At 39.2% G+C, this 23,180-nt stretch overlaps 1 protein-coding gene across 2 annotated transcripts in view; it reads right to left on the bottom strand.

Moving 5' to 3' along the window:
• efna3b (ephrin-A3b) overlaps positions 1–23,180 on the bottom strand; it is a 94,224-nt gene that overhangs the window by 11,091 nt on the left and 59,953 nt on the right. The window contains exons 2-4 of one of the 2 annotated variants that reach the window (XM_026944715.3): positions 16,107–16,393; positions 13,748–13,813; positions 11,197–11,271 (exon numbers count right to left, since the gene is read on the bottom strand). In XM_026944715.3, coding sequence (XP_026800516.1) covers positions 11,197–11,271; positions 13,748–13,813; positions 16,107–16,393 — 428 coding nt within the window. Of the gene's footprint in view, positions 1–11,196; positions 11,275–13,747; positions 13,814–16,106; positions 16,394–23,180 lie in introns of both variants that reach the window. The other variant, XM_026944714.3, reaches the window with a different exon arrangement.

The raw sequence follows: 23,180 nt of genomic DNA, 5'->3' as shown, positions 1-23,180 counted from the left end.
TAAAGCACTCTACATCAGCTCACACCACAGCATTTCACCCTGATACTCTGCTGTAGAACCCTAGCCATGATATCGTACACTAAAACACAAGGGTCACCCAGAAATCATGCATTCTTCTGCTATCTTCTGCTGCTCTGTGTCTGGTACATCTTATGTCACATGACTGTAATTTGATGTTAGTTTACCAAGTGCAGACAGGCACAGCAGATAAAATGGAGAGTCTAAAGAAATGCACATCCATTTCTAACACACAAGTGCTATAAATTATCCGTGTGGACTTGAGAAAAATTGCCACGTTTGTTTTTTTTTTTTCAGTCTACGATAACCTCACATGTACACATAACCTTGCTGAGCATTTTTCTTATGAGTCACAAACACAGATATTATCAAGAGATGCCTGCAGATCTTTAGCTGTCACGTTAAGGTACGTGGTCATTTGTTTGAGCAGTCCTGCACTGAGCTTTGCATGACATCCACCTTGATGGAGAGTATCATTTATACCAAATATCTTCTATTTGATACATTTGACCTATTGACCTGGACTGATGGAGACCATGTCTTTAATGGAATGCTCTTTTAATCAGGCTACAGTGCACGTGATTAAGATTAGGTTGTCATATGGCAGGGCAGGTCAAAACCACATACGAACTGAGTAGAACATCTGAATTCAATTACCCTTTTTCATGAGCTCATTAGCTTAGAGGTTCACACGTTACTTCCAGCAATAAATCTGATTGCTTAAATTATAAGAAAGGAAGGAATACAGCAAAAAAAAAAAAACAATGATGGGGTCGTGTGATGTGGCCTGATGCAAAGTGGAGTTACTCTTAACACTACAAAGTTCTCATATAATGGCACGTTACCACAGCAATTTTTATTAATGAATTTTTATCCATTTGTAGTTACATTTGCAGTTGTGGTACTTCTGCCAGACGAGTTAGTTTCTGTTGTCATTTACACTTTGGCAACTACAAACAGGCATTCCCTCAATATCATCTCATTTTTTTTACTCTCTCTTGAAGTTAATAAAAAAATGCAGCTTGTCATGTTACTGAGAAACCTCAAAGTCCTTTGCCCTGTAGATTTCCCCATGTCAGAAAACAAAGCACACTGGAGACTCATTCCATAAATGCCAAATAAATATCCCCCCACAGAAAACCAGTCCCTCTGAGTGAGTTGTTACTATAGAAATGATAGAGCATTAGTATGAGTGAAGTTATAGAAATCTGTGATTTGAAATACAGCCTGCACCACTGGCGGGGACATGAAGCTATATAAAATTAATCAACCTTAATCAACTAATCAGGAATTCATCTGTGCTGTGGTATAAATAAATGCTAACTGTGTAGATTGTTAAAGACAATATTTATTGACTTAAGATTTCTTCTATGACTCTACTGATATATACTGATCATATTTCATATTAGGAGTTATTCATGAAGAAAGTCCAGTGAAAAGGGTGTTTTGAAAAGATTTTTTCCCACTGTACATTGTGTACTTTGTGCTTTCGGCGGTGTGGATGCCAGCACAAAAGTCAAAAACATTCTTGGAATGTTATTTTATCCGCACAGCCTGGTAGTCATCTCATGCAACCAGTTCTCTGTGTGTGTGTGTGTGTGTGTGTGTGTGTGTGTGTGTGTATGACCTCTACTTCAAATGACGGGCAGATTTGTAAACACACACCTTGTCACACGGGTCATAGAAGACACCTTGCGTGACGCAAATCTGCAGCCTGACAAACACTTCCAGACACGCAAGCAGTGTGTGCGTGTTCAGACACATAGGTTAAACTGTGGAGTGATGTGGGCTCAGTGGTGCCTAACACTACATAAGTGTTTGTCTCATTAGCTGTATTTACGTGCAGCCTAATAATTCAGTAAAAATGTGACCGACGGCTCAACTGGAATGAAAAACTTTCATGTAATATCTAACACAATAATTAGTAAAAATCTGAGTGAAATTTTCAGATAAATAATCTGTTTAATAATATATTAAATGGAATAGCAATGGCCGCATAAATATTTTTGTGTTCTCAACAACTTTTTGACTCTGATTTCATTTGTTTTCATTTGAAACATTTGATTATTTTCTCAACTGGAATTTTTGATGCTGATAAATATGTAAAAAATGATTGTGTAAGAAAGCAAAATTAATGCAAAAAATTTGTATTGGGGATAGAAAGTACACCCAACTACTGGTGTAACACAATGCTGCTATCTGTATCTGTATCTGTTTAGTGCTCCAAAGATCCATATCTGTATCTATATCTGGATTTAAATCTGGCTCTGACAGTTCCTCAACCTCAGCTACATCACTCCAGTTCATCTCTGGTCTCAGTGAAAGTTGTAGGCATGCCTGTGATATATTCTAACTAATTTAGTTGGATCTATTTCCCAAAATATAAACAAACTTGTAGTTTAATGTAAAGCCCAAGATCCTGACCAGGAGTTACTAAAGATGAACGAATGAATGCTGTATGTTCACGTTAATGAATGTAGTCTTTGTTTGTCCCGTGAGCTTTATTTCAGACTGCTCCATCACAGCATAAGTGTAAAAAACATCTTTGTTACATCCTGCAGTCCTGATGCACACCTCTAGTCTCAACCAGATGCCCTGTGAACCTTTCTGGCAAGCCTTCCAGAAAAAAAAAGAATAGTGTGTATCTTATTTGTGAATTTATTTTCTATCTGTTTAGATATAATATAATATAATTCCGAATAATCTATTCATATTTTGTTACGTTCCTCCACTCAGGTAACATGCTGAAGCAGAATAGTCCAGGAAATTAACTTTTCCTCTTGCCCTTCTGTTCTACAAAGGAATTTGCAGGATGTTTTGCTAGGACTTAGGTAATTTCAAAACACAAGCAGCACTATTGAAAACTCAGCTAATGTTACATTCTGGCAGGACTCAACACCTCTGATTGTTCAAATAACATTGATATTAAATGTGACATTGACAAGTGACAATGACAATTAAAAGTGTACATAAATATGGTTTGTAAACTGAAATTTTTCACAGACCATATACATAGAGTGTACACTCCCACAATACACTAGGGTGTGTACCCCTACTCTAAACTTTGATTGAAAGCACTGGTTTTTCACTACTTGAGTATTTAATATATTTGTCTATAACCATTTAATGCATGACTCTATATTGTGTCTTTTACATAAGAGCTATAACTGTGCCAATATTTTTAAATCAAGGAAAGCTAGACTGGGGGACCATCTGGGATAATATATCAGGCTGATCTAAAAACCCAAATCACCCAACATACAGTATATAACCCCACATAAAAAAAGATAATTGATGGCTCCGCACCTTTATTGCACATTTTTGGCCAAATGATTAATTTGATATTTATGCACACCTTCTGGGATTATAACTGTACATCAGTATACTGTAGCTCTACATCTTGTACTCAGTAACTGCAAGTTTACAATCAGAGAGAGAGAGAGAGAGGGAGAGTAAACTGTAGCTGTCATATTACAGCTGCAAAAAAATACTTGTCCAAAGCAGTATTTCACACACTCACTGTTAATTATCATGTATTTGGATTCTTCAGCCAGAGTAAATCGAGTGAACCCATCTACACTAAGGATGTGCTTAAATGGAATTGAAGATGTACCGCTTTTATCACTAAAACTGAATATTACATAAGTTAGTAACCTAGTCATTTGATGCAGTTGACAATGCATGTGGTAATCCTGTCAGAGCGAGATGGCTATGAGTCAGAAGGAAGGTAAAGTAGGGACTGTGTTGCAACACAACACTATTCATATGTACATCATATTCACATATATGTCTAACAAAACAGTAATATTGAAATGAATTCCAACCCTGGCTGTATCTCACTGTAAACCCATTTCTCAGGCAGACAGATACAGGCATTATGTGTCACATAACCATCGTATGGTGAACTGAATTATGGGAATGTCTTCTTGACACATGCAAAGCTCCTTGAAATGCTGTGCAAAATAAGAAGCCCCAAAAGATAACTGTCATAATGATTGTCAGACAGAAGGGACAGACTTTATTTCAGGAGCAGAAACTCTGCCCAAAAACACTGCCTACATAGTGAGCTGTTTCCTGAATGGTTCTGAAAAAGAACTATCAATATTTTGAAGCATTCACAATAGCAATATTTTGCAGATTGCAATTTATACCACAACACTGTTGATATGTTATTGTATCTACACTAGTCAGCCATAACATTAAAACCACTGAGAGGTGAAGTGAATAACATTGATTATCTCGTTACAATGGCACCTGTTAAGGGGTGGGATATATTAGGCAGCAAGTGAACAGTCAGTTCTCGAAGTTGATGTGTTGGAAGCAGGAAAAATGGGCAAGCGTAAGGATCTGAGCAACTTTAACAAGGACCAAATTGTGATGGCTAGACGACTGGGTCAAAGCATCTCCAAAACGGCAGGTCTTGTGGGGCGTTCCCGGTATGCAATGGATTAGTACCTACCAAAAGTGGCCCAAGGAAGGACAACCGGTAAACCGGTGACAGGGTCACTGGACGCCCAAGGCTCACTGATGCGTGTGGGGAGCGAAGGCTAACCTGTCTGGTCCAATCCCACAGAAGAGCTACTGTAGGACAAATTGCTGAAAAAGTAAATACTGGCTATGAAAGAAAGGTGTCAGAACACACAGGGCATTGCAGCTTGCTGCGTATGGGGCTGCTTAGCTGCAGACCGGTCAGAGTGCCCATGGTGCCCATGGTGACCCCTCTCCACTGCTGAAAAAATTTATAAATTTGTGTTTCTTTTTAGGATAAATGACATTGACCACTTTAGTTAAGGACTCTTTCAAGAATTCACGAAAGGCTTTCCATGCTTAGTGGTTGGAAGCATCACCACTTATTAGCTCTAGTAATGTTTTGCTCCTTGTTTGCTCTGACGAAGTTGTTTTGCATTGCCAATGATTTGTTTCATGATGTTCCATGATATTAAATTCCTTAATTACCGCATCAGTCTCTTAACATACAGTACGAGGCACATGCATTAGCTACGACTCTCGATGAAACCGTATTCTAGTTTCCAGCTCTTTGGAAATCGCTCCTTCTCACTGTTAACTTTGCGCTTTTTGTCTGTAGCCATAACTAAATACAATTCAGTAAAAGAATTTGCAGGTGTAGTCATTTAGCTAACTGTGTTAACGCAGTCTGATGCCACCTATCATACATTCTAAGAGAGACGCTGTGTGCCAAATAACATCTGTCTGCGGGCCGCATTTGGCCCTGGGGCTGGACTTTGAACACTCCTGTTCTACCACATTAAATGTAACTGTAAACTTTCTTTGGTGGGGAAGCATATCGCACCACCCTGTCATTGATTATTTTCCTATAGCAGCACACCCCATCGTGTATTGTTCCTTAAATACTGCATCTGGTGTATTAGTACATGCCTAATAAGATAATAGTAAGTGAACAGCATTAAAGCTGCAGTTTTTTAAACGACAATGGAGAGCTTGTATAATTCAATGTCACACAAAATAAACATATTTCTTTCTGAAGCCCAAGACAGATCCTTGGAAATCATACAGGGTGGGAAATGTAGAGGGAAATTACAGCACCTTTTGAGGAATCTGAAACCATTTCAGTTCTTGAACACTGCTTTGATATGCTTTGAACTCTGTAGTATACATGTAGTATACATTTTTCTTTTAAATTTAAAAGAGGGAGAGAGAGAAAAAGACAGAGAGAGAGAGAGAGAGAGAGAGAAAGAAAGAAACTGGCATCAAGTTCTGCTCCCAATATGTCAGCCTCCAGTCTGTGGCCTCATACACTGTGTATTCTGAATGCAACTGCAGAGTATAATACAGTAAAATCTGCTGTGTCTTGCATCCTGTAGCATCTTCTGCAAGGACGTTTTTGTGGAATGACGGCTGTCCAGTGAAGATGTCTCCTATAATTTGTTCTGAGTTTAACATGGCCTCACACTCGCTTCTCTGTGTAGGTGTTTTGCAAAAGCCATTTAGATAATTGCATAAGTGCAGAATTCTGCAACACTTTAAATTCAGGTGGACGTTTCATGCTTCTAAATGGATTTTTTTTCCCATTAGAAATCTATCGTAGTGTGTAAAGAGGTGCACTGAACTTTATTTTTTGGATAACTTTATTTTTGAACAAACTGATTTGAAGCTGAACATGCGGCTAAAATCTTGAGAACATTTGCTTCTATGTAAAGCTGTCCATTTTAAATGAGTTGATTAATATTTGTTGCAATTTAGCTCTGACATGCTTTCAATTTCTAATATAACTACCAACATCACCAACAACCGTTTGCTGTGTGTGGTGTATCAGTGGCCCAAGAGGTAAGGTTGGAGGTTGTGTATTGCAAAAAACATCCTAATACATCATAAGGGAATAAAAATTCTAAAATAATTACGAGTTAAGAATCCCAGATAACAGACTGTGAACTGTACGAGGCTGAATGTTTTTTTAAAGCACCGGTGTATTTTGTAGTGAAAGGTAATTGAACATTGCCTGAGGGAGGATCAGTGGAAGATGTTTGGGATTAGTGTGTGTGTTCGTGCTGGAATTCTCCTCATATACAGGAAGTCAGCTGACGCATCAGCCATGCTGTAAGTAGTACTATTATGTGTCAAACATCAGATAAGTCAGCTGACTTCAGTGCAGGTCCTCCGACTATCAGGAGTCATCAGATGGAGGAGTATTTGAAAAACAGTCTGGTGAGTTTGTATGTGTCAGAATTAACAATAAGAAAGAGCAGGTAGACCTGTCATACCTTCCATGGAATGTACCAGGATATGTGATGTCATGTTCATCTGGTTTTTTCCTCTGTCTCTTTAATAAAGTTTGAAATCTGACTGTGCCATTACTGTTTGTACCATGTGAGGGAGCAAGACTCAAGTTTAATATGAACTGGTCTTGGTTCAGTTTGTAAGAGTGGTTTCTTGATGGAAGACATTCTATAACTTCAAGAAGACAAGCAATATGCTCAGGTGGTTTCACTCTCTAGCAGTTGGAAACGGTTTTATATTTTTCAGAATTAACCACAGGACAACAATCTTTTTCTGGTTTATCACAATGTTTAAGCTTTAACTATGTGGCGCAGTCTATTTCCCGTAAAAATGCAGATTCTGGTGTAACTATTGAGCCCCAGGTTGTCAATATGGACCATTTACTTCCATCTTCAAATAGATGCATAAATTTGTAAAGAAAATGGATAGTGTGTCCTAATGCTTGGTTTATTACTCTAACATTTTGTGTACATGTGTACTATGGATCAGTTTTCATCCACTGTTTCTGGTAGGTGCACCACAGCCAAGCTGAGAGTCTTAGCAGTAAAAAAATGCAGCTGTAATTTATTTGACTTAGGGCAGTCTTCTGAGTGACAGTGGTTGCAGCTGTTGTGAGAAAGTCTGTCTTATACACAATGCCTTAATGTTAGGCTTAATGGGTAAAAATCTGTCACGACAAACATTACTCTCCTAATGTGACAAAAAATAAGCAGTACCATATAAAAGCATTGTGTAAAAATACAACTGCATTAGCATTATGGGTTGCATGGTAGTGTTGCCGCCTCACAGCTACAGGGTCTCTGGTTTTATCGGTTTTATCATGAGCTTGTGTGCAGGGTTTTACATGTTCTCTCCATTTCCATGTGGTTTCCCTCTGGGTTCTCTGGTTTACTCCTAAAAAACTAAAAACATACGTATATGGACTGGTGATTCTAAATAGCCCCGAGATGTGCATGACAGTGGCGGCTTTCTATTATAGCATATATATATATGTATATATGTATATATATAATAACACACACTAATTGATGCACGGGCTTCAACAGCTGTCTATCAGCGCTGTGTCAGTGGCTTCAAAGGAAATTTTCATGCATGCTGCGCTGTGCACTGGAAAGAGTAGGAGTTTCATGAAGGAACAATGTGATATTGCAGTGAGATATCTGATCATTTGATTCGCTAAAATATGACAAAGACTGATGAATAATATAGACACTCTGGTAAATTTCATTGCCGCATTTTAATGAAATTAATGCAAGCCTGGCTTCCCGTGTAGTCTTAAAGCAATCGCCTGTGGTGCATGACGCCTCTGCAATGGTGTATTCCCGGCTTGTGCCCAGTGTTCCAGGATCCACCGTGACCCTGACCAGCATAAAGCAATTACTGAAGATGAATCAATGAATTAACATTCTGTTTAACCATTTAAATAGCAAATACATCAGCAAGCCGGTGTAAAATATCTGTGAATTGGTCTTATAACAGAATTAATTCACTCTTATTCCTCTTATTCAATTCATTTCATCCACAGATTGGCTTCACTTTAGCACTACAATATGTTTCTTTTTGCACGTTATTAACCGTATGAATAGTACTGCCAGTATGTTCAAATAACTTTATTGGCATTTCTGGTATTACACAAGACTATTATCGGCATCACACAGATGAGTAAGAGCTATATGATATACCAGAGGGAAGTTCAGCTTCAGAGCCGTGTGTTATGTAATGCAGAAAACAGGCTGAAACAGGTTTGTTTTTTTTCTTTGTATTGATATGGATTTTCAATTCATCAAGCTCTCATTAATCTTACACTTTAAGCTAAATATCAGAGTGAGTGAAGTTTGTCTCAATCTGAGAAATACTGAACAATCATTCAGACCTTTTGGCCTCTTGTGGTTGTGGTCTTTTCCTCTCTGGCCTCCATGTAAGCTGACACTCTAAACACAATTACAAAGAGACCAAGAAATCCGAGTTTGCGTATCGGAAAGAAGACCCACCCATTGCCACTGCTTTACTATACTTTTCATTAAAGCCTCCTGATTTAATTTTCATCATGAAAATGATTCTGCTTGTGCCGTTACCAGTCAGTTGAATCCAAGTCATTTCTCTTGTAGCCCAGACTTTGTCCTTGAACTGACTTGCTGTGACAGAGCCGAGCATAACTTCCTGTCAGACTGAAGGCCTGACAGGAAAAGGAGGGGGCATAAGGGCTAGTGCTGTCAGAGCTAATCAAAGCTAATGCTAGCCTCTGCATCATGATGCTCATCAGCACTAACTATAGCTCACACCTTGTTCGACTCATGGTTATGCTGTAGCAACATCCTTCAACTCTTTAGCCTGCTGTTGTCACTACATAATAAGACTGATAATAGTCATCAGCAGGGGCGTGTGTTAGTGCTACTGTTACACACCACACAGGAGTTGATTAGAAGACGCTTGTAAATCAATGACTGTTGTCAATGTCTGTTCACATACATTTGGTATCAGATTGAGGTATTTAGTCTCTGAAAGGATGTGTTTGTAAGTGAAAAGTTCAAATTAGGGCTAACAATATGGACAGAAATGGCGTATTGTGATTATATTGTTGCTATTAGCTATTAGGCTATGCCCTACTCTCTCTCTCTCTATATATATATATATATAAAACAAAATGGAGAAAACATGATGTGTCACATATACAGATGAACATTCATTTCCAAGTTTTTTTTGTTTGGCTCACACGATTGCCTGTTTTACTAAAACATTAGCAGAAAGCTTTTCTGCTTACTGAAAGCTTACAGAGCAAGATGTAATCACATAAATCTTACAAAACAAATTATAATTTTATACCTGCACATCCCAAAATGTTTTATTCCTCTCATACCACAGCATTTTCCCAAGAATTATTTTTTGCAATTATTACAAATGACATGCCATACTTTTTATCTGCTAATAGTTACATTTACTGTTGCTTAATACCAAGTTAGTTCCTCTTATCACTTACGTTACAGCAGCTATAAACAATTGTTCCGTCACCAGCCTCTCTTTTTTTCTTGCTTCAAGTTAATGCAGCTTGTTACAGAGAAACAGCAGAACGCAATGTCCTTTGTCACAAAGAGTTACAAAGCGCCAACACTGGAGTCTCCTTCCAGAATAAATAAACATCTCCTTACAGAGGACTTCAGCATATTAATGAGTGTATGCTTTTCTTTATTAAATAACAATGCAATTTTTAACATCTATTTATTATTACATTATGTGGAGATGACATAGAGTGTCTGCCATACATTCAAGTCCCTGTGAACGAGTTGTTACTATAGAAACAAAAACTTATTAGAATTAGAACAAGCATATTAATATACATCCACACTGTTTTAGAAAATTAATCAACACCTTCTGACCAATCACATTTGAGAATTCAACAGCACTTTGGTTTAAGCGTGTCACAAATTCCTCCTTTCAACACGAATACTGCTGCTCCTGTGTTTTGTTTCTATAGCCCTGCGTGTTTTGTTTTGATTTCAGTCTTGTCTCCGCCCCTGCCTTGTCATTGTTTTTTTTTACCCTATTGTGTCATGATTGTGTTCACCTGCTTTGTGTTTAGTTCCTGATTTGTTTGTCTATTTATATTATTTTGTCTTATGATAGATAGAGGTCATAACTCCTAATTCCTGAATTCTGCCCACGAAAAAACAACTTGGAATTCCTACTCTGGAACTCAGAATGGTTTCTCCATCTTCAGCAAGTGACGTTAAATCAAGATGGCTGCTCACAACATCCACAGTAAACAAAGTACCTTTAAACATTGCTGTATACAAGTATTTGCTTTAGATCAATCAACATACAGACATATTCGCCTGTTAAATCTATAACACTGATGACACATTTTTCTGTTCTGAGTAGGTAAATATACATCACTCATCACAGTTAGCTGGCTAGCTTGTTGCTAACAAAGATGAACATGGAGACGTCCATGTTCTGATGATTATTGGATTACCCTCGAAAAATACTCGCTGACTTGTGTCCAGTCTCTCCTCTGCACACATTACAGCATTCTTATCTGCGAAGTATCAGTACTGCTGAGGTGATAATGTCTTACACATAATATATATTGGGCGACACTAGTGTTGTTGTTGACATATTTTCAGAAAATGATAAGTGCCAAGTGTTATAAGTGTGAACAAGCAAAAGAATGTGAATTGCTAGATTAGCACTGATCACTTAATTAGCTTCAAATGTTCTTTACTGTACAGATACTGTAGGTGTATCTGTTAATAGTAATATATAAAAGATCCAGTTCAACGTTTTAGTGAAAAGTGTGTGTGCATGAGTTATTAATGGCTCCATGTACGTGTGTGCATGTGAGTCAGCTTACATGTGTGTGTGGGTGAGTCATTAGTGGTGCACGTGCATTTGTGTGTATGTGTGTGTGTGTGTGTGTTAACTCACCGAGGTCATCAATCTTCATGTTAGGTCTTAGAGTGTAGTCTGGCTCTGTAGGCTGTGCTTCATCATCTGCATCAGCTGCTGGATAAGAGTAAAGAGAAAAAAAATCAAAACTCACACATACACACACACACACACACACACAGAATCTGAGAAAGACCCTTCATCACCATGGATAAAGTTTTTGTAAATTACATCTAAGTGTCCATAGTGTGTGTGTGTGTGTGTGTGTGTGTGTGTGTGTCCATAGTGTGTGTGTGTGTGTATGTGTGTGTGTGTGTGTGTAGTATAGAGCAGAGCTCCAGGCAGCAGTGTGCTGATATGAACTCATGTGTTCAGGCTTGACTGAGCAATCAGACCAGACTCATCCTGACACAAGAATGCAGAGACACACTGAGCAGGAGCAGGGGTTAAGATAACACAGCAGGACACACACACGCACACACATGCACACACACACAGGGGAGTGAGACTGTTAATGCACATGAGTCCTGACAGAAAGAGAAGAAGAAGAAAAGTCAAAGACATGGAGCGAGGGAGGCGAAAGGGTTAAAATAACACTCTGGGCTGACAAACAGTTTGTCAGACTACACGAACCTGAACCGGACAGGGAGAGGAGCGATAGAAAAGACAGAGAGACAGAGAGGGAGAGGGAGAGGGAGAGGGAGAGGATGTAAGGGAGTGAGTAGCTGTAATCAGTGTGTAAAATGAGATCTGACAGTGGAAAAAAAGTTATTGCAAGAAGTACACTGCAGTCTAGTGGATGCACATTGCAACCAACCAACACTAATGGAGACAAAGGGGGAAAAGTGAGCTATCTGTTTGTGTGTGTGTGTTGGATTTGGTGCTGTAGTGAAGATAGTGCACCATATTACTGGGGGATTTGATGCTTTGATTCTTAAGCCGGCTTTACATTGTACGATTTTCGGCCTGGTTTTGCCTTCACAGACAAAAATCTCATATCGTAAAAGAATTCTTTGGCGTTCAGACCTGTGGTTTTAGAGCGCATATATTGACTTGCTCACCACTGTCAGTTTAGTGCCAAAGACAGCTGACGACAAAGTGCTGGCAGGGTGTCAGAGCGTGACCAAAACAAATGAAATTTGTTTCAGCAAGTGATTGTTTAAAATGCTGACTTGCTCACATTAATTAATGTAACGTTACCAGCTTACATACTTGGCCCCTTCTTCCAGCAAGGGCTAATAAACAGAAGAAATATCCTTATTACCTTAAGCTCACTTTGTTTGTATGGACATTCCACATCGTCCTCTTTTACTCAGCCATGAACTCTTCTTTTTCACTGTTTAAAAATGTGTTTTCACCATGCAGTACACTGCTACCATTATACCGAGGACTTCTGGTTCCTGTTTTTGCGATGCCATTTTCTGCACAATCCCAGGTCTCACTCACTGATGATGTGAGCAGAATGTAGTCATTCTCTTCATCGTATAATCTGACATGGACAACATGTTATTGCGCAGTCTGTTAAAGAATTCGGCCAAGATTTTATTGGGATCATCTCCTACAGTGTGACAAGTAATAATTATAAAAGACTGCTGAAATCGTATCGTGTAAAACAGGCTTTACTGATGATTCTCTTGCTCTTTCTGTCTGTGCCTGCTCTCTTTCTCTTGCTCTCTCTTTCTCACACACTTTCTCTTTGGGTAGATCCTTTGAAAAGTGTCCAATTGCAGTAATTTCACTGATGAGAGACAGGTCAGTATAGTGAAGGGTATATGAAAACTAGAGAGATTTTTTTTTTTTTTTTTGATCCTGGTAGAAGAGATGAATGATTATTCAATTGCTCCTAGATGGGTAGATGAATGGATGGATGGAAGGGTAGATGGATTGATGGAAGGAAATGTGTATGAGTGATGCCTGTGTGGATGGATGGATAAAGGTGAGGATAAATGCAGGGTGGAAAGATGGATAGAAGATGCATGAATAGACAGGTGGACTGATGGAGAGCACCTACAGTATGTGTGGGTGGATGGATGATGGATGGATAAGCATTGGGTGGATAGATAGGAGAAAGAATGGATGGAGAGGTCAGCGAAAAGATGTACAGTCTATAAAAAAGGATGGATGGGGAAATGGGTGAGTGCATAGACAGGAGAGACGATGGGTGGACAAAGAGAAGAATGGAAGGAATGGTCGCTAAATGAGTGGATGGATGGATGGATAGGAGGAAGAAGGGATAGAAGGATGGTTGGGTGAATGGATAAACAGTGATTTGAGAGATGCAAGGAGGGATGGGTGGTGAGATAGATGGATGAGAGGAAAATTAGATTGGCAGAGAAATCAATAGAAAGATGTCTGTAGGTGGATGGAAGGATGGATGGAAGAGTAAAAAAGTGAGTAGATGAATGGATAAGAGCAAGGATTGGTGGAGAGATGAATGGAAGGGTGTACAGATGGATGGATGAACAAAAAGATGAAGGATGGTGATGCATGGATGGGGAATAGATCACAGATCAATGGCTCAACAAAGGAATGAATAGATGGATAGTTAAGAGATAGAAGGAAAGAAGAAGTTGCAAACGTAGAGCAGTACCTGTTGAGCAGCAGACGTACACTCTCAGTCTCAGGCAGCTGCGGCCATGGTGATGAGTGGGCGTGGCTAAAACAGATAAAGACCAATCAGTGATTGACAAACGACACACAGCACATGCAGCACTTGCGATCACCATACGCTCTCATCCGTAATGCCTAGCAGAAAGGTCGTGCGATCATGCACTATCGTTTAGCAGTATGAAGTAAAATCTAGCAGTCAGCTGTCATCGAGGCATCACTTTGACGGAAGTGAACGGATATTTCTCATACACATTTTCTCCTTTCATTCTGATGGATCACATAACTACATTGATCCAGTGTTCATGCACAGACATCAGAGTAGAGAACTGTCCTCCAGTCATTTTCCTCTTGCTCGAGTCTGCATACACTCCAAAGCAAACACTGAGCTCTTTCCAGACTCGGCTGTGAAATTTACGTCAGATGGATATGCTGATTTTACAATAGCTAGCTCATAGCCTGTTAGCTAATTAGCAGTTGTATGACAGCTTGACTGGGCATTGCTTCATAAACAAAACTCTATTTCATCAAACAATCATCTGAATCATATTTATGTAAACATGATGTGATTTTTAGGGATAAAAACTGGAAGTGCATTTTGGGAATCTACAGTTTCTTGGCCACTAATGAGCTCAACGATATAGCAACTCTCAAACAGTCTTATTAGAATGGATTCTATATATTCTAGCATTTGGGACGTTTCTTAAAATGGCTGACATTCTAGTAAAAACACTAATTACACATACATTATACATACATTTTTATAATGAACTATCAGCTCAATCGAGGATTTGTTTAATGATGGCTGTTTTGCATTTCAATATTCATCAGAGCGGTTTCGTGTGATTTCTGTTTCCCACATGCTCTGCCTTCGTCTGCTCAAAATACATTTTTCCCAACCACCCAAGCTCTCACTGATGCAATATCCTCTTTTTATTCAGAAATGTTTGGCCATACCACTCACTCCGGTTTGACTCTTAAAAATTCATGAGCCCAAGATTTAGATTGAGGATTCTTGAATGCCCTCTGGAATGTTAATGTTTATCCGATTCACTCCTCCTCTGTATGTCCTGTAACAGTGTGTCCTGTAAACGTCTGGACCGTCTACACTGGGGTATACTGGATCCTCTCTAAACTGTCTAGACTATAAGAGACATTTATTCCTATGTTTTGGACTTTTATTATAATTTTACTAGACCTCCAATTTCACCACAATATCAGTCTTTCTTTTTAACTCTTTAAGTCTTTCAGACTGAGTATGATTTTTTTTTTTTTATTCCTGACTTTCTTTGTATTTATAATGGTTTTTGTTCTTTATTTTTCTCTGAACATATGGAACCACAGTATGGGGTCTGACAGATATTATCGATAATTGGTTAAATGAACTGAGGCCCCTGTTTAATTTTTTTCCTTCTCATTTATTTGCTTAAATACAGAGTTGGCCATTTACAGATTCACAAGTTATTTCAATATTTACGCAAGGTAAGTATTCAGTGATGGGTTAACCACCTGCTTAGTTTGATTTTCCGGGTTGTCCATTCAAATTATTAAAAGTAACTGTGTGTAGTTCATGTCTCTGAGCTTGCCAGATTTTTCTCGAGTAGATGTATCTGAGACATGGTTTTTCAACAGCATCTAGACCACAAATTTTAGCATGAAATGAACTTGAACCTGAAACTTGACAAGCAGTGATATGAAGTAAGAATATCTTGAATATAGGCAAATTCAACTAATATTCTTCTTTATTAAATTGTTTTTAAACAAATAAAGATTATTAAGCCTGTTTCTAGATATTTTTACTCATTTTCAACTTTATTTTGAGTATTTATTTCTCAACAATATTTGTCAAATTGAATAAAATAATTTTAGGTTTGAAATGAGTAAGTAATAGGCTCTACTTATTGAAATGAGTAAATAATAATAGGCTTACTTGTCATATTTGTTATATATCATCTCATAATGAGAAATATTAGTTACATATTGTACCTGCGTGTGTAACTCTTGCGTAACTTCTGGATAGTGTTTACGTCTGGAGTTGTGTCTGATGTCTGAATGCTGATGTGCACACTTTCAGTATTTCAGTATTTCAGTATTCATTACGTGTGCATAACCTAATCTGTCTAATTATTCACTGATACATTTCAGACAACATAACGTATTTCCTAAGTTTAAGACCAAGTTTTTTTAATCTGCTGTCAATCTCAAGTGTGTTGTGATAAATATGACAAAGTGTCGATATTGGGACAAAGCCTGTTTGCACTTTGTACACTTTGTAGAATGAGTTATTTCATGATAACCGTGTTGTGCAGTAGTGTGTTGTGTTATGCTGTGCTGTCACTCACAGATGTAGTAATACTCGTGGCCCACGTGGAATTCGTAGCCGAGCGAGAAGGCGCTGTAGCGCTGAAACTTCTCTGAGAATTTGATCGGCGCGTGCGGCGCATGCGGCCGGTTACACTCCCAGCGCTTGAAGCCGAGCTGAGGGTCGCACGTGCGGTAGCCGCGGTAGCTCACCATGTAGAGCACGTACTGCTCAGCCACGCCCCGCTGGCTCACGTTGTAGTGAGGACAGTAGATGTCCAGGTAATCATTCACGTTCACCTTTAGCGTGTAGCCCTCCTTCCGCAGACTAGAGAGAGACAGAAAGAGACAGGGTAATCATCATATTTCTGTTCAGAAAGGGTCAGTCTGCCATGCAAGTAACACAGTGAAACAGAAGTGTTAGGAATAGACTGGTCTTTGTAAATATTAAAGGAAAAGGTGATTTCAGTCGCTGTCATATTAATGCCATCTCTTATTCACACTCCTGCTGGCACACATTCTTGCCATCAGATTGATAATAATTCAGAGACGGTTAGATATATTGGATATTTTAATCTACATGTTATAAAGTGGTGGCCAACAAGACATCCATGGCAAAATAGTGTACATGGGGCCTATATCGGTCTGGGCCTAGAAAAAATGATTACAGCTGAATTTACTCTCTCTCTTTCATACACACACACACACACACGCTGTATACTTTGCTTGGGTCTTCTCTGAGTTATCCGCTGACTCAGAGGAGCACAAAATTTGTCTCACAGCCAAATAAACACCTACATCTTCAGTCTGCCAAATTCTGCACAGTGCTGGCAATTCAGAGCCACCATTAGAAAAGCATCTGAATTATTGATATGCACTAATGCAATTAAGAATCACTCTATGTTAATGCTCAGTACTGTGAAACATCAACGTGATCGATCTCTGCTCTATGAAGAAACAACATAAATCACAAACAAACACATTACAGCCTAAGGGTGTAATGATTCATTAAACTGAATCACTGAATCAATCATCTTTTCAACCAGTCCGACTGTATCGATCCTTCTAATTGCAAAATCACTTCAAATCACACTAGTGACCACTCTGATTCTATCTACAATGATATCTGCAACAGCGCGTATGAAAAACGATCACATTTTTCATAACAAAAGCACCAGGACAAAATGTTTACTCACACTAGACAGGCTAGACGAGCAATCTGTCCTAATCTAGCATCAACACCCACACGCACGCTTGGGACGCCTAAACACACCCGTTTAAAATGCCAAGTGTTAAATTGAGAACTCAGTCTTGCTTGTCTAATGGTCTGCTTTGTTAGAATAAGCATTGCCTAATTTCAGCAATGGCTCATTGCGCTTAACAAACTTAATCCCATTAGACTGACCGTGCAGCCGTGCCACCTCCTTAAACAAAATATCAACAAAATAGTGCATATATATATATATATATATATATATATATATATATATATATATATATATATATATATATATATATGCAGATATCATTGTATCTATATATATATCTATATCTATCTATCTATACATATATAAAGCACTTACTGAGCATGAATGAATGAATGAATGACCTTTATCCATTCGAGACAATTTGATTGGTCGGTGATACACTATATAGCCAAAACTACGTGACCATCACCTGACACCTGACCATCACACCCATACACTGGCCATACATGAATTAAAATGCTGACTGTGCACCAGACCTTCTCACCTGACATCAGTGCCTGACCTCACTAATGCCCTTGTGGCTGAATGAGCACAAATCCCCACAGCCACGCTCCAAAATCTAGTGGAAGATTCTCACAGAAGAGTGGAGGCTGTTATAGCAGCAATGGGGGACCAACTCCGTGTTAATGTCCATGGAATGGGCACATATAGGTGTGATGATCAGGTGTCCATATATAATGAGCGTAGCAAAGGTTATAATGAAATATCATTCATTCATTCATCTTCAGTAAGCAATTTATCCTGGTCAGGGTCATTGTAGATCCGGAGCCAATACTGGGAACATTACACGTGAGGTGGGAATATACCCTGCTTGGGATGCCAGTCCACTGCAAGGTGCCATGCACACACACATTTACACCTAGGGGCAAATTTGAGTCACCAATCCATTAACTGGTATGTTTTTGTTAGATGGGAGGAAATCAGAGAACCCTGAAGAAATCCACTCGGACACGGGAAGAATGAGCAAAACTCCATGCTGTAAGTAACCCAGGCTCAGGACTGAACCATGGACCCTGGAGCTATAAGGCGTCCCGCTGCACCGCCATGCCACATTGATATAAATAACAGATAGGGGAACTGTTTGGAGGGTGTCAAAATAAATGACACAACTAAACTAACTAAATGCAGTGATGCATTTCAAAGTAAAAGCAATTTTCATAATTAACTTTAAAAAAATTACAAAAACATATTCTGAACTGAGTGTGAAGAGTAGAGTAGAAGAGTAAACACAAGTATCTGTATGGCTGTGATTCTCCAGGGCTGGAGCCTAACACTCCCGAACCAGACACATTTTTTGGCACAGGTAGGTGCACTGCAGGCAATCATATCTTTTTTTATTATCTTATTCAGACATCTTGAAAACCGCAGGTGTATTTTATTTCATTTGTTAGATGGATCACAGTGAATCAGTGTCTTGTGCCTGACAGGTGAAAAGACGGCAGTCTGTCTTCAGCTCACACAGGCCGTGGTGTAGGTGTGCAAGGGTTAAGTTGAGTTTAGAGGTTTCTGTTTTACAGAGTGAAAATTGATATTGAAGCAAATTAAATCTCTCAGCCAAAACAAAATTGCAGTTGAATCAAATCAGCGAGCGTTGAATTGTAAACGCGATTGAATTATAGTTAAGGCAACCGTTAACACTCCTGCAAGAGCTGTGTAATATCACTGAACCACCAAATGCTTTTCTAACTATTGATGTCATTCACGTGTGTTATTGCGGTGTGACATGAGACATAAATCACACGTGTGTGACTGTCACTGTCAGTGACAGCCAACAGCCCTACCATAGATACACTCACACCCAGACACACACACACGTTTAACACACATCTAACGATCATCTTTTGCCTGCCAGTTGCTTTGAGGTGAGATGAGGACGAAAAGGACGTTTTTGCATAATGACATGTGTGTGTGTTTGTGTGTGTGTGTGTGTGTGTGTGTGTGTGAGCGAGAGAGAGTGAGAGAATTACTGGCCATCTGTGAAGTGTCTGGATCTCGTCTGGATAGTCTGGCTATCATTTCAGGATAAGGTGTTCAGATGGCTGGCAATGAGGTGCTGAACAAGCGGGAGGTTTTACGGGCACTGTGGCATGGTGTATGTCTCCAGAGCGGGAGTTTAACGCACCCTCTGTCATCTCCTCCTCCATACTCATCCATCACAGGAACGACAGACAGAGCAGGGAGCCAAACATCAATAACTTTATCCCTCCGTTTCTCGCTCATACACAGATTGCAGCCAGGTCTGAGAGCTGCCAGGCCTTTCTTAGATATGAACTGTCTGTGTTAATATGTGTGTACAAATGTGTATATATATATATATACCATGTGTGTGTGTGTGTGTGTGTGTGTGTGTGTGTGTGTGTGTGTGTGTGTGTTTTACAATGATGTAATAACAAAGCTCCACCAGCAGGTGACACTATGAAGATGTTTAGATTCTCTCACTATTTCAGTTCTAGGTCACTTCTCGTGGGACATTATTATTCAATTATTAAATGAAAATCGAAATTGTCGTCTTTATCTCTCTCTCTCTCTCTGACTGCTCTCTGTCTCTCTCACTCATCTCTCTCATCCTATCCAGATCTATCATTCACTCTCATTCCATTTATGTCCTTTCTCTCTGTGGCTATTTCACACAATCTCCTTTCATTAACCACACACAGAGTGCCAGTGTGTTACAGCTTATTCACATTATGTACCTTAAAACAAAAACCCTTTTTTAATGTAGCTCATTAATAAGATCGTCTTTAACAGTATTAGGTCTTAGTTCAATGATTGTACCATAACTACTATTTACTTCCCTGTATTACGTTTTTCCAACTCTTCACATGATAAATATTACTGGAATTTGCCATGTATCGCAAGTCTTACTCTTCTCCAGGGGTGTGACAATACACCATATTAAGGATTTAATCTGAAATATACACTCACCGTCCACTTTATAAGGAACACCTCTACAACACATCACATCAGCCAATGTGGCAGCAGCACAATGTAGAAAATCATGCAGATACAGATCAAGAGCTTCAGTTAATGTTCACATCAAACATGGGGGAAATGTGATCTCTGTGACTTTCACCATGGCATGGTTGTTAGTGAATATTTCAGAAACTGCTGATCTCCTGGGACTTTCACCTACAACAGGCTCTAGAGTTTACACAGAATGTGTGTGATGTGGTTTTCTCCTTAAGGCTTCACGGTTCCACATGTTGTGCGATCTGAGATGCTTTTCTGCTCACCACAGTTATAAAGAGTGGTTATTTGAGTGATCTTAGCCTTCCTGTCAGCTTGAAACAGCCTGGGTACTCTCCTCTGACCCTCTCATCAGAAAACAGCTCTTCACTGTTTTTTGCACCATTCTCTGTAAACGCAAAAGACTGCTGTGCATGGAATTCACAGGAAATCTGCCGTGTATGATATACTCAAGCCAGCCCATCTGGCACCAATAAACAGGCCATTCTGATGTTTGATATAAACATTAATGGAAGCTCTTATAAGTTTATACAGTGTGCTGATGCCACATGATTGACTGATTGGATAATGGCTAATAAAGTGGCCAGTGAGTATATGTGCCACAGAGTTGTGCCACAGAGTTGTGCCACAGAGTTGTCTACCAGGTCTACCAAAAAAAAAAAAAAAACCCAACAACTTTTGATTTAGTCTTGCTGAACTAGTGAAAACTAAGAGTGGTGCTCCTTATAAATCTACTAAATATTTTAAAGCTAAATCAATCCTTGCATTGTAGTGTTCTACGGAATTTCAATTCAAGTTGTAAGTAGATACAATGACCTACTGAAAACCATGACACTGAGTTGAACACTATTTCACACCATTCCTCACAGTCTCTGTGCACACTGTAATTGATTGTGTAGTAAAGACTTTCTTACAATGATCCTCATTCTGTGTAATTGTGGGTTTGCAGCATGGAGCTTCATTCGGAGTAGAGGAGCTTTGTCTTCAGCCAATCATTCTGATTGTTTTAAAATTGTATTTTCAGCTTAGGAATCATCCACAGAGCCTCAAACAATGTGTTAACAACTGGGAATAATGAAATGACAAAGAATCACTGAGTGTGTGTGTGTGTGTGTCTGTGTGTGTGAATATAACACAAGATGCTGCTCTTTTTATGCCCAGTAGAGTGCAGTAACTAGAGGCTGTGTGATACTTAAATTCATTATATTCATTAGAGAATTTTTGCAGTCTTCCTGGAACATGTGTGTGTGGAAGGAGCTGTATACATACACACATATATATATATATACTTATATATATATATATATATATATATATATATAAAATTGTAAAATTTGTTTTTGGCCTAGACTAGTAATTTAAATACACATGGTCTTCAATGAGGCATGTATTCAACTCCATTGAACGTTACAACCTGGAACTAAAATGAACTTAAGTGGTATTATATGCCATGAATATATACAAATACTACCAAATTTTGAAGGGGGGAATCAATATAATCTGCAAATTATTTAGAAATAAAAAAGGTGTAACTTCATAAATATCCATTCCCTTTGCTGGGAAACCCCTAAATTAGTTCTGGGAGGCCGTCCACCACAATATGATTCTACCACCACCATTCTTCATTATGGGAAAGGTGTATACACACACGCGCACACACACACAGACTCACTCACTGAGCACTTTATTAGGATTGCTATTCTAATACTGGGTAGGGCCTCCCTTTGCTCTCAAAACAGCCTCAATTCTCTGTGGTCTCAGCCTCAGTTCTTTGTGGCATGGATTCCACAAGATGTTAGAAACATTCCTTTGAGATTCTGGTCCATGTTGAAATGATTGAATCACGCAATTCTTGCAGATTTTTCAGGTGCACATTCATGCTGCGAATCTCCCCTTCTACCACATCCCAAAGGTGTTCCAGTGGATTCAGATCCAGTGACTGGGAAGGCCACTGAAGAACATTGAACTCATTCTCATGTTCATGAAACCAGTTTGAGATGACTTTGCTTTGTGACATGGTGCATTATCATGCTGGAAGTAGCCATTAGAAGATGGATAAATTGTAGCCATGAAGGGATGCACATGGTCATTAGCAATACTCATATAGTCTGTGGCATTCAAGTGATGATTGATTGGTATTAATGGGCCCAAAGTGTGCCAAGAAAACATTCCCCACACCATTACACCACCTCCACCAGCCTGGACTGTTAACACAAGGCAGGTTGGTTCCATAGATTCATTCTGCTGGCACCAAAGTCTGACCCTACCATCTGTGTGCCTCAGCAGAAATCAAGATTCATCAGACCAGCCTACATTTTTCCAGTCTTCAACTGTCCAATTTTGGTGAGCCTGTACCCACTGTAGCCTCAGCTTTCTGTCCTTGGCTGGCAGAAGTGGAACCTGATGTGGTATTCTGCTGTTGTAGCCTATTTGCCTCAAGGATAGACGTGTTGTGCATTCTGAGATGCTTTTCTGCTCACCACAGAGTGGTTATCTGAGTTATTGTAGCCTTTCTGTCAGCTCAAACCAGTCTGGCCATTCTCTATTGAACTCTCTCATACAACATGGTGATTCCGTCTACCGAACTGCCCCTCACTGGATGTTCACAGAAGTGGCTGAGAAGTCAAATGTACCTAATGCTAGATCCTTCCACAGGTCAGCACTCAGCTGGACTGGACTGTAACCTTCTCTGAACAGAGGAGAAGGTCTTCAATAACACCTGACACGTTTACCCTCTGATGTCATGTCAGTCTCATGATATCACAGGTGTCACATACAGCGATGAATGGTTTTCCCATCATCAGGTAGAACTGAGGAAGCCCCTCATCATTGGTAAAATGTCCTCAAGATGGAACCAAGGCTCTACTACATTTTTTAGTA

Source organism: Pangasianodon hypophthalmus, chromosome 1 (assembly GCF_027358585.1).
Source record: "Pangasianodon hypophthalmus isolate fPanHyp1 chromosome 1, fPanHyp1.pri, whole genome shotgun sequence".
NCBI lineage: Eukaryota > Metazoa > Chordata > Actinopteri > Siluriformes > Pangasiidae > Pangasianodon > Pangasianodon hypophthalmus.
Note: the sequence above shows the minus strand (reverse complement) of the source record. Positions and strands in the feature narration are given on the sequence as shown.